Source organism: Capricornis sumatraensis, chromosome 17 (assembly GCF_032405125.1).
Source record: "Capricornis sumatraensis isolate serow.1 chromosome 17, serow.2, whole genome shotgun sequence".
In the NCBI taxonomy this organism is placed as follows: domain Eukaryota; kingdom Metazoa; phylum Chordata; class Mammalia; order Artiodactyla; family Bovidae; genus Capricornis; species Capricornis sumatraensis.
The window spans coordinates 14,082,028-14,097,340 of NC_091085.1; the positions used below are offsets into that span (position 1 = coordinate 14,082,028).

At 42.0% G+C, this 15,313-nt stretch overlaps 1 protein-coding gene and 2 non-coding genes across 3 annotated transcripts; all 3 read right to left on the reverse strand.

The window, feature by feature from the left end:
* Nucleotides 1-4,304: 4,304 nt before the first annotated feature.
* On the reverse strand, nucleotides 4,305-8,988 carry RPS3A (ribosomal protein S3A). Its single transcript, XM_068990013.1, has 6 exons — nucleotides 8,905-8,988; nucleotides 8,094-8,197; nucleotides 7,538-7,725; nucleotides 5,292-5,500; nucleotides 4,694-4,803; nucleotides 4,305-4,467 (listed from the first exon to the last, which is right to left on the reverse strand). Exons 1-6 carry the CDS (start codon nucleotides 8,964-8,966, stop codon nucleotides 4,346-4,348), a joined length of 795 nt encoding a protein of 264 aa, XP_068846114.1. The 5' UTR covers nucleotides 8,967-8,988; the 3' UTR covers nucleotides 4,305-4,345.
* Nucleotides 4,992-5,060, reverse strand: LOC138094228 (small nucleolar RNA SNORD73). Its single transcript, XR_011146251.1, has one exon. It is a non-coding gene; the product is annotated as a small nucleolar RNA SNORD73 (small nucleolar RNA).
* On the reverse strand, nucleotides 6,156-6,222 carry LOC138094226 (small nucleolar RNA SNORD73). Its single transcript, XR_011146250.1, has one exon. It is a non-coding gene; the product is annotated as a small nucleolar RNA SNORD73 (small nucleolar RNA).
* Nucleotides 8,989-15,313: the final 6,325 nt, after the last annotated feature.

Below are 15,313 nucleotides of genomic sequence, written 5' to 3' on the forward strand. Positions count from 1 at the left end.
TATATGGATGTTAACCATTCATGGTGACCTATGGGAAGGTAACTTAAACACATTATCAGACCAAACCATTTTTTTAAAAAACATTATTTTTGGAAGCGTTTTCACATGAACCCTTCTAAATGAGAACCATGCCAAGCCCTACTCAAGAGATGTAGCAAACTGGAGCTTCGCTGGCCATATCTTACTGGATGATGTCCAGCATGAAGCAGCAAGCCACCACTTCTCCATTCCTGGTCCCCACCTTGCATGATCACTCTATAGACTCAACTCCTAACTTCTACCTTGGAAAGGAAGCACCTGTCACTTCAGACCCAAATCTACAACTGTTTCCTACTGAAAACATGTCCTTCTTCTGTAAGGGAATGCCATTCGTTCCTTTATTCAAATAATACTGAACTTCAAGGCACTGGAAAGTGTAGCAGTGAGCCAGACTCCACCTTCCTCCCCCCAGAAAAGCTGTCCACATGGAATTTTCCTAGTAGCCAGAAGTTTAAAAACTATAGAAAAACAACAGGGAAAGGAATAAAGGACAGGGTTTTTAATAGGATGAATGTATCAGCAGGATCTACTGATTAAGAGGTAAAAGCACACGTTTGAGGGCCATTTAAGCGAGGAATCCGAAATGCAGTACTTGGGTGCAATTTCAAAAACAACAGAATCTTTGTTTCCAAGTCAAACCATTCGATGTCACAGTAATTCAAGTCTATGTCCCAACCAATAATGCCAAAGAAGCTGAAGGTTCTATGCCTACACCACCTTCTAGAACTAACACTGAAAACCTGTCCTTTTCATCATAGGGGACTAGAATGCAAAAGTAGGAAGTCAAGAGATAACCTGGAGTAACAGGCAAGTTTGGCCTTAGAGTACAAAATAAAGCAGGGCAAGGGCTAACCCTCTTGGCAGAGAGTTTTGCCAAGAGAATGCATGCATGGTCATAGCAAACATCCTCTTCCAACAACCCAAGAGATGACTCTACACATGGACATCACCAGACGGTCATTACTGAAATCAGATTGATTATATTCTTTGCAGTCAAAGATGGAGAAGCTCTATAGTCAGAGCAAGACCAGGACCTGACTGACTCAGACCATGAATTCCTTATTGCAAAATTCAGACTTAAATTGAAGAAAGCAGGGAAAACCACTAGACCCTTCAGATATGACCTAAAATCCCTTAGATTATACAGTGCAAGTGACAAATATTTTCAAGGGATTAGAGTCAACAGTCTTCCTAAGTGAACAATGCAAAGAAATAGAGGAAAACAATGTAAGACTAGAGATCTCTTCAAGAAAATTAGACACCAAGGGAACACTTCATGCAAAGAGGAGCACAATAAAGGACAGAAACGGTCTGGACCTGACAGAAGCAGAAGAGATTTACAAGGTGGCAAGAGTACACAGAACTGTACGAAAAAACCTGAATGACCCAGGTAACCACGATGGGGTGATCACTCACCTAGAGCCAGACATCCTGGAGTGAGAAGAAATCAAGTGGGCCTTAGGAAGCATCACAAGGAAAACTAGTGGAGGCAATGGAATTCCACCTGAGCTGTTTCAAATCCTGAAAGATGATGCTGTGAAAGTGCTGCACTCAATATGCCAACAAATATGAAAAACTCAGCAGTGGCCACAGGACTGGAAAAGGTCAGTTTTCATTCCAATCCCAAAGAAGGGCAATGCCAAAGACTGTTCAAACTACTACACAATTGCACACGCTAGCAAAGTAATGCTCAAAATTCTCCAAGCCAGGCTTCAACAGTATGTGAACCGTGAACTTCCAGATGTTCAAGCTGGTTTTAGAAAAGGCAGAGGAACCAGAGATCAAATTACCAACATCCGTAGGATCATAGAAAAAGCAAGACTATTCCAGAAAAACATCACAATTTCTGCTTCACTGACTATGCTAAAGCCTTTGACTGTATGGATCACAACAAACTGGAAAACTCTTCAAGAGATGGGAACACCAGACCACCTTACCTGTCTCCTGAGAAACCTGTAGTATGCAGGTCAAGTTAGAAACAGACATGGAACAACAGACTGGTTCCAAATTGGGAAAGGAGTACGTCAAGGCTGTATATCGTCACCCTGCTTCCTTAACTTCTATGCAGAGTACATCATGTGACATCCCAGGCTGGAAGAAGCACAAGCTGGAATCAACATTCCCGGGAGTATTATCAATACCCTCAGATATGTAGATGACACCACCCTAATGGCAGAAAGCAAAGAGGAACTAAAGAGCCTCTTGATGAAAGTGAAGAAGAGTGAAAATACTAGCTTAAAACTCAACATGCAAAAAACAAAGATCATGGCAACTGGTTCCATCACTTCATGACAAACAGATGGGTAGACAATTTTTCCATTGTTTCTTCATTAAAAACTTGTATCCTTGGTACTGAAAGCAGAGGCCTAACCACTGGACTGGCAGATTTCTTTTAAATGAACTGTGAATCATCAAAGATGACCAGAGGACTTCTGTCTAAAACAGGATGGAGGGACTTCCCTGGTAGAATCCTCTGTGCAATGCAGGCAACCCGGGTTCGATCCTGGTTGGTAAACCAGGATCCCACATGCCATGGTGCAACTAAGTCCATGCACCTCAATTACTGAGCCTGCACGCCATAACTAAGACCCATGCAGCCAAGTATTTTACTTAGAATATAAATTGTAAAAAGTAAAATAGGATGGGTGAAGTTGTTCAGGAATACAATTTTAGACATGTTAAATGCCTACTGACATTAAACTGGGAGTTGGAGCGACAAACCTGGCGTTCAAAGAAGGTCCAGACTAGAAGTAAAATTCTGAGTCAGTTTATTTAAAACCAAGAAATTGAGTAAGACTATTTTTAGAAAGAGTATTGGTAAACAAAGGACTAGGGCTCAACACTGAGGCCTGAAACAAACTAGCAAATAGTAGCTAGCAACACTATTTGGAAAACTCTGAGGTCCAATTCCAGAATGTAGTTAAGAAACACAGAAGAAAATCAGCTGTCGATTATCACTGTTACAGAAGTAAAATGAAAGCTAAGGATGAACCACTGGCTTAGCAATGACATGTTAATTCTAACAGCAACAGCTTCCTTAAAAGTGGGGTGTAAAAAAAAGTGTGAAAGAGAAAGCCCAACTGCGATAGATTCAAGCCAGAAAAATAAAATTACATGCAAGAAATATGGCTACTCTTGCAAGCTTTGCTATAAGCTTGAATAGGGATGTATGTGGAAGGGCAGAAGACTTGCTTCTATGCTGAGACTGGCAGACGAATAACGAAAAAGGTGAGAACTGATGGAGCCAACAGGGTAGAATCTGATGCTTCTGTGTCTGACTCCACGACCCCACAGACTGCAGCACGCCAAGCATCTCTATCCTTAAGAGTTTGCAGATTCATGTCCATTGAGTCAGTGATGGTGTCTATCTCATCCGCTGCCACCCCCTTTCTCCTTTTTGCCCTGTCTTTCCCAGCATGAGGCAGGGTAGAAGTAACAGCAAATTCTGAGGTTCTTACTCCCAAGGCCATCAGCTGAACTGAGAATGAAAAATTAGAGACTTGAGCAGAGAAGGTATAGAACAGAAAGGGTGAGTGACTAGTAAACACTGGATAGCAGACAAATGCCCCCTTAATAGAGACCAATAGCCAGTTTCTCTACTTATCTAGCCAACTTCAGCTTGACCATTAAGGTTTTCAGGGGGGATTTACCTCTAGAGAACACAAGACAGTATTTTTATTTTTAAAAGACAAACCCACAGAAACCTAGACGGCAATAAGCTCTCTTCTTCCCACTGCACGGTTTAGGACAGTGGTTTACCAAGTGTGGCTCCTGTCACCAGCGTCCCCTGAAAATTTGCAAACTGCCAACTTGCAGACTTCACCCTGGATCTACATCATCAGAACTTCTGGGGGCAGGCCCTGCAGTGTTTTAACACACCTTTCAGAGATCTGAGAACCACCTGGGCTTCCCTGGTGGCTCAGATGGTAAGGACTCTGCCTCCAGTGCAGGAGACCTGGGCTCAGTCCCCGGGTTGGGGTTACCCCGAAAGGCTGTGGCAACCTACTCCAGTATTCTTGCCAAAGAGTCAGATACAAGTGAGTGACTTTTGCTTTCAAAACTTCAACCATGTAAAGAAAGGGTTTCCTTTTCTTCACCATCTATAATACTTCCAGACCATTCCTGCTTAAAATAGATCTTACTTTCTTGGCTACTTAGTAACTAAATAAAATATACACAAAAGGTAAGAAAACTTCACCACAAATCAGAACATCTTAAATAAGCTGTCAGGTTATTTAAAAAGAATGATCAGGAAAAAAATACCACAAATAAGATCTTTTATTTGTCACCATTAAGAGTCTGCATTTTAAACCGATTCTTGGACTGGTGGCTCGTATCCATCAGCTCGTTCAACTTTAGCACCTGTCTCATCCCCAGTAGCCTTTCCAGAACTACTACCTTCACCATGTAGCTCCATGAGTTTTCCCACTAAAGAGAAGGGAAAAATTGTTAGTTACAGTCTACCATATCTTGAAACATGTTATCAGTACTCCATAATACTATACAAGGAAGACAGGAGAAAACAAAGCAACACCTGACCTCAAAAAAAACAACACTTTTCTACAGTTTTTTCTACACACAAAAAACACAACCTTTTCTACACAAACTACTTTTCTACACAATTTTCTTTCAGAAATCCTGTGACTTCACTTACATTCAAATTTGGGCTTCTTCAGCATTTTTACTTTTCTAACGAAGACATCATGGAGTGGATAAATAGATTGGCAAGCCTTTTCTATGTCTTTTCCAATGCTATCTGGAATCCTGCAAACCAGAAATGGTAAGTTAGAATAAACCACTTCATTTAATCCACAATTATCCTCGTTCTGTTATTGCCCCTTCATAAGCGGTTAAATAATCTGAACTATACAGCTACTTAATAGCAAAATCAGCCCTTCTGAATCCAAGCATTATACACCTTTTCCAAACACAGGTCTAACCAACTGCATGGGAACATCAGAAAAATGTTAAGTTTTATCATCGGACATCATATGGGACCGAAACATTTGTCATCATTTATTCCCATACTTTATTACAAAAGGTTTGTATTTTCTAAGGCAAAGATGAGTCCTGAGCTTCAAGTCTCACTAAATGCCCAAATGCGAAACCATCAAGTAACATTTACTGAACACTTAACACGTTTTCAAGAGATGCAGCGAGACAGTTTCAGATAATTTGAACACAGTTCTGACCACACCTTGTCTCATGCGCTTTTCCTTATCTGAGGGTTGTATTGTAAGGAAAGCACTTACAGTTTATTGACCACCTCTTTCAGGTCGTTGGTCTGCACCTCTCGGGTCATGATCTCCATCATCTTCTTGCGGATCTGGCGCACCTGCTGGTGCTGGGCGTAAGAGGTCTTCCGAATCTGATTGTTGCGCTTTTTAGTAAAACCCACACAGAACAGACGAAGCAAGTAACCATCGGTAGTCTTGACGTCAACGTGAGCTTCAATCATGGTCTAGTGAAAAAAATGACACTGTCGGTTACACCAGTCTGAAAGTTATCAATTTTTATCCCTCAAATTCCAATTTTAAAAAAGTGGAAGGTCAAGTATTCATTACACAATATCAAGTATAATATAAATGGGCTATTTAATTTATAGAGTTAATGTCCTTGAAGTGAGCTTACCAACAGTTATCTTCAATTCTTACTATCCTCCATATCTAATTTAAACAATGAGTCCTCTCGGCCGTATTCCCCATCTCCTCCAGGTAGGTTCTTTAGCCTCATTATCACTATCTGCAAAAAACCTCCTCTTTTACATACACATGCTAGCCTTTAACAATCTGCTCCTCCACCAATCAATTTCTTAACTCTGCAAGCGAACAAAAAATGGGTTCTAGGAGACTCTACAATACTGACATCTAATGTAATAACACCAAACATATATTTTAAAATGTCGTTTATGTTCCAAACCAAAGCCACAATAAGGATTAAATATTCCATTTCACGGCTAAAACATAATTTTAAAAAATCCATAGTCTTAACACTACCTAAATTCACGAAGATTTGCCCTCTTTGCTTTTTCTAAATTTTATGCTTTACCTTCAAAAAATCAATATAATGCAATCATAGTGAAAAACCTTACAGAAATACTATTAAAACCTTAGGGGAATGTCAGAAATGTAACACTATAATCATTATGTCATTTGGGACCGAAACATTTTGTCATCATTCATTCCCACACATAAAACATTCCCAAATGGTATCTGAACCAATGTCATTATTTCCTGTAGTTAAAACTAACTTGTAGCAAATGCTTTCTGTTAACAAGTTCTGTACAAAGCATGTTTACATGGATCTTTTATCCTGATTCCATGAGCCAATGTTCTTACCTACATTTTACAGATTTTAAAAAAAACAAGGCTTAGCAAGCTGTAAGTTACTTTTTATAGCAATAAAGGTCCGTCTAGTCAAAGCTATGGTTTTTCCAGTAGTCATGTATGGATGTGAGAGCTGGACCACAAAGAAGGATGAACACCAAAGAATTGATGCTTTTAAACTGTAGTGTTGGGGAAAACTCTTGAGAGTCCTCTGGACTGCAAGGAGATCCAACCAGTCCATCCTAAAGGAAATCAATCCTGAATATTCATTTGGAAGGACTGATGTTGAAGCTGAAACTCCAATACTTTGGCCACCTGATGTGAAGAACTGACTTATTGGGAAAAAAGGGGACAGCAGACGATGAGATGGTTGGATGGCATCAATGACTCAATGGACATGAGTTTGAGCAAGCTCCAGGAGTTGGTGATGGACAGGGAAGTCTGGTGTGCTGCAGTCCACGGGTCAAAGAGTTGGACAGGACCGAGCGACTGGAATGGACTGAACTAAACTAAAAAGTTACTTTTCAGAGACTGTAACTGGGAAAAGGAAACAAAATTCCAATCTCACTCCAGAGGCTCTGCCTCTCCTACTGAACTGTACAATAGATAAAACTAACCCAATAGCCCCTTTTCATGATAAAATTCACAAGATTTTGAAGTTCAAAGGTGTTCTGAGGACAGGCAAAGCCTAAACTGCAAACCTGTACTAATTCATGCAAACCTGTGCTAATTCATGCAGCGAAAAAAACTTTGACGATAATCCAATATTAAATCCTGAACTCAGTTTAAGGGCTTCCTGGGTGGCTTACTGGTGAAGAATCCACCTGCAGTGCAGGAGACACAGGTTGCATCTCTGGTTGGGAGGATCCCCTGGAGAAAGAAATGGCTACTCATTTCAATATTCTTGCCTGGGAAATCCCATGGACAGGAGCTTTTCCAGCTATAGTCCATGGGGTCACAAAAAGAGTTTGGGGACAACTGAGTAACTAAACACCACCACCACTGCTGTTGCTCACGTTCAAAAGTCCACACTCAATAGCAAGAAAATATCACAGACTTGAAAAGAAATATAAACAAAGAAATCTAAACCTCAAATGAACACACTCCTTCCTGACATTAAATCATGATATCTTTGGCCATGCACACTACAGCACCATGCATGTTCTTCTCACCTGCCATTTTTTGACCATGGAGCACATTTTGTCACGGGTAAGATCCATGCCATGAAAGTTAGTCAGGCAGTTTTTGCCCTGAACATCCTCAGTAATTAGCTTGAATTTTCTAAATGCTACTTCATCATTCTGCAGATCAGCAAGACTCACTTCAAAAACACGACCTTTGAGGCCATCAGATGCAATTTCTATAAAACAAGAATCAATTGTTAATGTCAGGAACAACGTAAACAAAGCCAAGCCAGCTAAGTTAATGTTCAAGCATTAAGAAAATTATAAAGACCTTAACTTTTGTTAACCAAATCCATATAGTCACCAATAACTTACTGACAGTGCTTATTAGAAGCTCAAAACTAACCACGCACGTTTTACTGGTAATTCTTAAAAGTACCATCTTGCTTCCACAAGCACCTTAGGACAAACAGTCCCCAGTGGGGCCAAAGTCGCAATCAAAAGCTGACATTTCCTTAAATATCACACCACAGAACGGATAGTAGACCAAGATACGCGCATGTCTCAAAGGAAGAAAAACGCAAACGGAGAATAAGATACTCACTGGTTCCTTGAGTTCTCGTGACCAATGTTTTCCCAATATTCCTTATATTGAACATAGCTGGTGCTTTCACATCATACCAATCTTTTTTAGAAAATGGGTCAACCCTGTATTTAAAAACATGCGTAAGTTTTAAAATCACGTAATTGTTTTGAACCTTCCTCATTCTAATTACTTTAAACGGCTAACTAAATTCCTCTTAGCGAGGTGAGGGACGTACACGTAATCTAGCTCTTCTCACCAGGTCCTTCTGCAGACCTGGCAGTCCAGTGAATTATGCCACGAACATAGACCCTCTCCCCACACCACCGGTCCTTCCACCATACCAATACTGCCTCCGTCAAGCAATGTCTCTTCACTTTTACTGTTTCGTGAAGACACACACTCGTAACCCGCACACTTTAGGACCTCGTGCTAGCTTACTGGAAACTTCCAGCTTCCACCCGGCCCAAGCAGCGGAGAGACGCGGGGTCCTGAGTGAACCACAGAAGTGTCTTTCACATCTCCAGATCTTAGAGAGGTATTATCCGTGGAATTTACGAAGCCCATGATCCCACAACTACTGTCCGACTCGCGACAGAAATCTGACTCAAAAGGGGCGCGCATTAGGCCCAGAAGGCCAGGGGAAAAACAGTCAGCCCGCCTCAAAGCAGCACCGGCCTCCGCCGGGCCGCGGTTCGCAGTTTACCAACTACGCACGGCCATCGCAATCCAATTAGAATCCTCGCCATCCAGCTTACTCTGCGGCTCAGAAACCGCTCGCCGACTCCAGTAGGGGTCCCCCAAAGCGGAGGCCGCGACAGTTGCCACTTACACTTTCTTCTTGGCTCCCTTTTTGCCTCCTTTCGTAAGGCGCTTGTTCTTGCCGACCGCCATGGTGCCGCTCAGAGAGCCAAAAGGGCGGAAGTGTAATTCGCGCGAGAACTTAGGCGTGCGGGGCGGGACGCGCTGTCTACGTGACCTTCGACATTACGCTCTTCCGGCCTCAAGAATATCGCGACAACAGAGAGAGGCAAGCGTCCGACTGTACCTGCGACAGCGCCCTCATGTGTGTGGAGGCTGTGCAGAATGCCGCGGCCGCTAGTTGAGAGGCCGAGCTCCGGAAGTGCTGGCGCTGGTAATGTGAGGTGCGGGCTCCTGGTAATGATGGTTCCCGAGGCTCTGGAGTCCGGAAGTAGGTTTCCTAGGAAGCGGACTCCCACTCAGCGTCTTTCAAAGCTAAACTCACCGTGTCACTTTCAAGCCTGTTTCTTCTCAAACCCCAAGCCTGTGGCATTCGGGGTTAGACAGCAGGTCCTAGATTCTTACACTGGCTTGTCTGTACTTCCTTGTATTTGAGATGGAGACGGTAGTGTGATCTATCTCGTAGGATTAAGATTAAATAAGTGTAACATCGAAGATACTGGTTATGTTTTGCTTATTGTTGAAAGCTGCTGGTTGGTTAATGGAATACGTTCGCCTTGTGAGCATCTGTACTTCTCTATAAATTTCTTATACTTTGATAAAAAGGTGTTTGGGGGGCCATGGGTTTTTTTTGAGGGGGGAGGGGAGTTGTTTCTGTTTCAGTGGAGTGAGTTCTCATTGTTTTCCTGAGGGACTATGGTTGCAGTGTTTCCAGATACCTGATTTTTCGAGAAAAGTTTATTTCAGTTGCAGGGGATAAGGAAATTCCTCCTGGCTAGATGTGGTCTGCTAGCTTCCAATGTGTAATGAGTCCCTGAAAAGCTGGCTTATGTAGGCTTGGTACTCCGCCAGTGGTATGTTGAGTTCCCCTCTGGCAAAAATCTCTGCTACCAAGCGAGAAACCTGGCTGGAGTCACATGACTCCCACAAGCCTTCAAGTCCTTTAATCTCTTTCAGTCCTTCTAGCCGACATCTCTTACCTCCTGTGACCCTTACTTTCTAAAACAGTCTTCCTAAATCTCCAAGCCTAGCCTGCTTAGTTCACAGCAGTAGGATATACCTAACACTACTGAACTGTACACTCAAATATGGTTAAAATGATAACTTTTATATTGTGTTTTTATCACACTTATTTCTTTTAAAGTCCTTGTGGGTGTGTTAAGTTGATTCAGTCGTGTCTGACTCTTTGGGACCCTGTGGATTGTAGCCCACCAGGCTCCTCTGTCTATGGGATTCTTTAGGCAAGAATAATGAAATGGATTGCTATGCCCTCCTCCAGGGGCTTTTCCCGACCCAGGGATCAAACCCACAACTCTTAAGTCTCCTGCATTGGCAAGCGGGTTCTTTACTGTTAGTGTCAAAAAAGTCCTTAGCTGAACCTATAAAACCTCTTTTATCTTGACTTACCTCTGTTTTCATTCTCACCCTATCTTAGTTGTTAGTGGATACCCCAGCTCTGGACATCTAGAACTATTTAAAATTCCTTGCAGTAAGATTTCGCTTGCCTCCATTCCTTTTCCCTGTGCATTTTCAAGGCGTGTGAACATGCTCAGCCACGAAATCGTGTCCAACTCTTTGTGACTCCAGGCACTGTAGCCTGCCAGGATGCTCTAGGGCAAGAATACTGGAGTGCGCTGCCATTTCCTTCCCCAGGGGATCTTTCCAACCCAGGGACCCGCTTCTCCTTCATGGCAGGTAGATTCTTTACCCCTGAGCCACCAGGGAACCCTCATTTTCGAGCAGCTCAGGTTCATTTCTTCTTTCACTAAGAGACTAATTCCCCAGACAACAAGCCTTCCCTCATATCTGTTCCCAGAAGAACTCACACTACTTGTTAGTAACTACTGATGAACGTGTCTGTTTCTTAATGTAAGCAGGAGGGCATGCAGTGCAATCGTCTTCTTATTTGTGGCCATTTTTTAGCACATAGTGGGCCCTCATAATGTTGGATGAATAAATAATAGTAGACAACATTGGTGATGGTCCCAGTCTTTTGAACTTTGAGGATCAATCTAGATTTTCAAAATAATTTGGGGAATCAACAACAATTTAAAATTTTCACCAATCTGTGAAACAAAACCAAAAACAACTGCCATTTTCTATCAGCCTCATTTCACTTAAAAATTATATTTTGACCCCCAAAATAAAAAGAAAACCCTCTAAAAATTCATAAAGAACCCATACTCTAAATTAGCTTTATGAAAAAGTCTACAGACCTTATTTTTCTTGTCTCATCACAGATTCAAGACTACTAGTGATCAGTGGAAATCAGTGAGTCCTTCCAAATATGGTACTGAGTGTAATAAACCATTAATTCTATATTTGACAGTTGCCTTGACTAAGTTTACTTCATAGGTGACACTTCGCTGGTTTAAAAATTTCCCAATGGAAAATTTTATCAACCCCCAGGTCAGAATAAAAATTGAACTTGCTTTCTTCCTAGACTGATTCCTCTTTCTGCCCAAGAGTGCAAGAGTCCCAGGGGAGTCATTAATGAAGTCAGCTACGTCTAGTTTATTCTGGAGACACCAGCACCTGAGGGATTTGTCAGAGGTACAAATTTCAGTCCTCAACTTTGCCTTGTAATGAAAGCTTTTTAAAAATTGTATTTCTCTAACACTGTTGTCTTGTATGGTGCAATCATCAGTTTTAATTAAAATATATCCATTAAAAGATAGAGGTGAGAGGTGTGAATCAGTTTATTGGGTCTCAACTGTCTAGGAATTTCAAAATTGAGATGGAATACAATGGAACAAAAATTGTCAATATAGCAAACCTAGTAAAGTCTCAACTAGTACAGATATAAGAATGGGGCCATAAAGAAGGCTGAGCACTGAAGAATTGATATTTTTGAATTCTGGTGCTGGAGAAGACTCTTGAGAGTCCTTTCGACTGCAAGGAGTTCAAATCAGTCAATCCTAAAGGAAATAAATCCTGAATTTTCACTGTAAGGACTGGTGCTAAAGCTCCAGTACTTTGGCTACCTGAAGTCAAGAGCTGACTCATTGGAAAAGACCCTGATGCTGGGAAAGACTGAGGTCAGAAGGAGAAGAAGGCAAGAGAAGACGAGATGGTTGGATGGCATCACCGACTCAATAGATACGAGTGTGAGCAAACTGGGAGATAGTGAAGGACAGGGAAGACTTGTGTGCTGGAGTCCATGAGTTTGCAAAGAGTTGGACACGACTTAGCGGCTGAACAGCAACACTAAGGTGTCAATATTGCTTTTTTCTCTTTCCGTCTTTGACTAATCTGTTAAATCCATCCAGTGATTTTGTTTGAAGTTTGATTGCTGTGTTTTTTATATCTGAAATAAAAAGTGCTTTTTTTCAGCTTATGTCACTTACTTATTTTAAAGATTTCTTTTTTTAAATTTATTTTTTATTTATTTATTTTTTAATTTTAAAGATTTCTTTCTTTCTTTTGTTTTTTAGCTGTGGTGGGACTTTGTTGCTGCCCCGGACTTTCTCTAGTTGTGGTTCGTGGGCCCTCTTCTTCCTTGCGGTGTGCAGGCTTCTCTTGAGGTGGCTTCTTGTTGCAGAGCACAGACCCTAGGCACGTGGGCTTGGCAGTTGTGCACAGGATAAGTTGCTCTGCGGCATGTGGGATCTTCCCATGCCAGAGATCAAACTGGTGTCCCTTGCATTGCAAGGCGGATTTTTAACCCCTGGAGCACTAGAGAAGCCCTATGTCACGTCTTTAAACTTTATTTTCTATTGAGGTTACATTGCTTTATAACATTATGCTTCACGTGTTCAATTTATATCACTTTGTTGTGCCTTATTCTTTCAGACATCTTCAATGTCAGATTTAAACCCAGTGAGCATAATTGTGATTGGCATCTGAAGGGGTGTTGGGAGTCTTGTAAGACTGAGCCGTTAACCTTTCCAATTGTGAATCAAGTTCAATTTAGGATACCCAGCTGGTGGCCAAGAGTTTTTTGTTGGTGTGGGAATGTCTCCCCTGACCATGTTCGAATGGGTTCCAGAATTGTAACATCGTTTTCTCCCAATCTGTAAACACCCCTATCTCATTTCCTTTTCTTTTTAGCTGCAGCTCATGGTTGTTTCATGTGAACAACATACTTTTTCACCAAAACTCTGTACTTCCTCAAAGCCCTAGCCCTCTGTGACCCTGCCCAGAAAACCCTAAACCTACTTCAGTGTGCAATTTACCTTTCATGGTAGTATTTGCCCCTATTTTTTCACTCCTGCCTCTATCTATGACTATGTGTTGTCCCCTCTCACCCTGACTCTGGGCTTGATATTGTGACTTGCTTTCATCAAGGGACATTAGCAAGTTGGGCAATGACCTAAAAGATGCCGGCACACGTGGACTCACTCTCTGCTCTTCAGAACACTGAGCTCACTTCCTGAAGAAGCCTGATCCAGCCTGCTGGAGAGGAGCTGTGATTTGAAGGGGAAATAACAAGGCCCAGCTGAGGTCTTTCCAGAACAACCTGGCTACCGACCATTAGGTGTTTTTTAAAAAGGCCATCCTAGACCATGTAGTCCAAATGAGCTCGCCCAGAACAGAAGACCCACCCAGCTGACGCGTAGAATCGTGAGAAATAATAAATGTTTGTTGTTTTAAGTGTTGGAAGAGTTTGGGTTGCAGCAGAAAGTACCGTGCATTTTTCCACACCCTTCCAATGACCCCTACCCTCATGGAGTGGTTAGAGAAAACTGCACATTTCACACTGGAACTATTAGAAATCAATGATCTCAGTTGAGTCTTGGGCCCTTGACAAACCTTTTCCCTGTCAACAACCCTTCCCCTTCCTCTCAAAGTGTGACTATTCCAGTCGCTGACAATGCTGTTCCCATCCCCAACTCAGCCTATCCCCTGTCATATTTAGAAAATGACCTTGTTGCCTACTTCAGATAAGGTGGGGCTTGCAGGCCACAGTAAGGACCCGATGTTTTCCTGTGTGGGATGAGAAGCCATCGGAGGCCTTTGAGTAGCAGAGTGACACTGGCTGCTGCGTGGAGAGCGCTGTGTGGTGAGCAGGAGATGTTCAAGGGGACGGCAGGAGCTCCACGCAGGGGGACAGAGGAGGAAGTGCGCAGGGTGGAGAGCTGTGGTGGCAGGACCCCATTCAAGGAGACTAAAATGCAGACGGCATCCTCTGGGCTTCAAGTGAGTGCAGTTGCCCTGGGTAGAAGGATGAAGTGAAAATTCTGGTTATGTTTTGAAATGAGAGCCTAAAGAATATGCTGATTAATTGACGTGGGAAGAAAAAAAGGAAATCAGAGAGAATCACATTTCACTGTAATGATTTTTTTTTTAATTGGTGCTTTCCTACCACTCCAGAATTCTTGCCTGGAGAATTCCATGAAGTGAGAAGCCTGGCAAGCCATGTTACTTTCACTACCTCATTCCCTCCTGGGAAGAAGGCAGAGACTGTCCTAAATATCTCTCTTTGTATATTAGTCTTGAATGAATGGATGAATGACTCAATGATGAATCCTGATTAATATTTTTACTTGATATCAGACTACACATTTTCTTTTGAAACTTAGCTTTTCTCTTTCTTTTCTATTTACAAAGTGAAAATTGAGTAATGAGTTCTCATTGTAGAGGTGTTCCAGATGGAATTATGAAAATGCACTCTTATTTTCTCCCGGAGCACAGTGATCAGAACAGTACAGGTCAACAAACTATGATCAATTGGCAAAGAGAATGAAATCAATCCTGTCACTGAACACATTGTTCAGGTGAGGGTGTTTTTCCACGGTAGAGCTCGTCTCTTGAGGAAGTAGTATGCTAATTTGCATTCTGGCTTAAGCTCCTTATCTTGTTGCCAACTGGCACCTTTCATTGCCCTGTGACAAAAGATCAGCTGAATTCTCAAGTGCTGCAGAATATTTTATTGGTCATGTCAAACACAGTAAGGACTGAAAAATTTCTTAAGGTAACCAGATGCTCTTTAGAGTTATATGGAGGAGATAATGTATTTGAAAACAAGAAAAGACAGTTAGAACAAGTTTAAAGGCCTCAGGGTATAACTGAAAGAACATGGATTTTGAAGCCAGACCTGGTTTCAAACCCATCGCTTTGCCACGTGGCCCGGGACTTTGTATTAGAGTCTATTTTCTCACCGATTGAGTGGGAACAATACCTGAATCCTGTGGTTACTGAAAAGTTTAAATGACACAGTGTACATTGGAAGCCTAGCACAGGCACATAGTAGACACTCAGTAACTGCTAACTCTCCTTTTCTCTTTCTCTCGCTCCAAAATGAATGTCAGAGGTGCTGTCTTTTTCTCAGCTGCGCGCTCACCGAGCCCCTCCCTGCCCTTAACCTTATTTAAAGGTCA

What these genes read in the sequence shown, in the direction of transcription:
- RPS3A (XM_068990013.1), bottom strand. Translation starts at nt 8,966, where the DNA reads ATGGCGGTCGGCAAGAACAAGCGCCTTACGAAAGGAGGCAAAAAGGGA. An exon ending in AAGGGAGCCAAGAAGAAAGT is followed by an intron (nt 8,198 to 8,904) that starts GTAAGTGGCAAC and finishes TTTTAAATACAG; the next exon opens with GGTTGACCCATTTTCTAAAA. An exon ending in CACGAGAACTCAAGGAACCA is followed by an intron (nt 7,726 to 8,093) that starts GTGAGTATCTTA and finishes CTTGTTTTATAG; the next exon opens with AAATTGCATCTGATGGCCTC.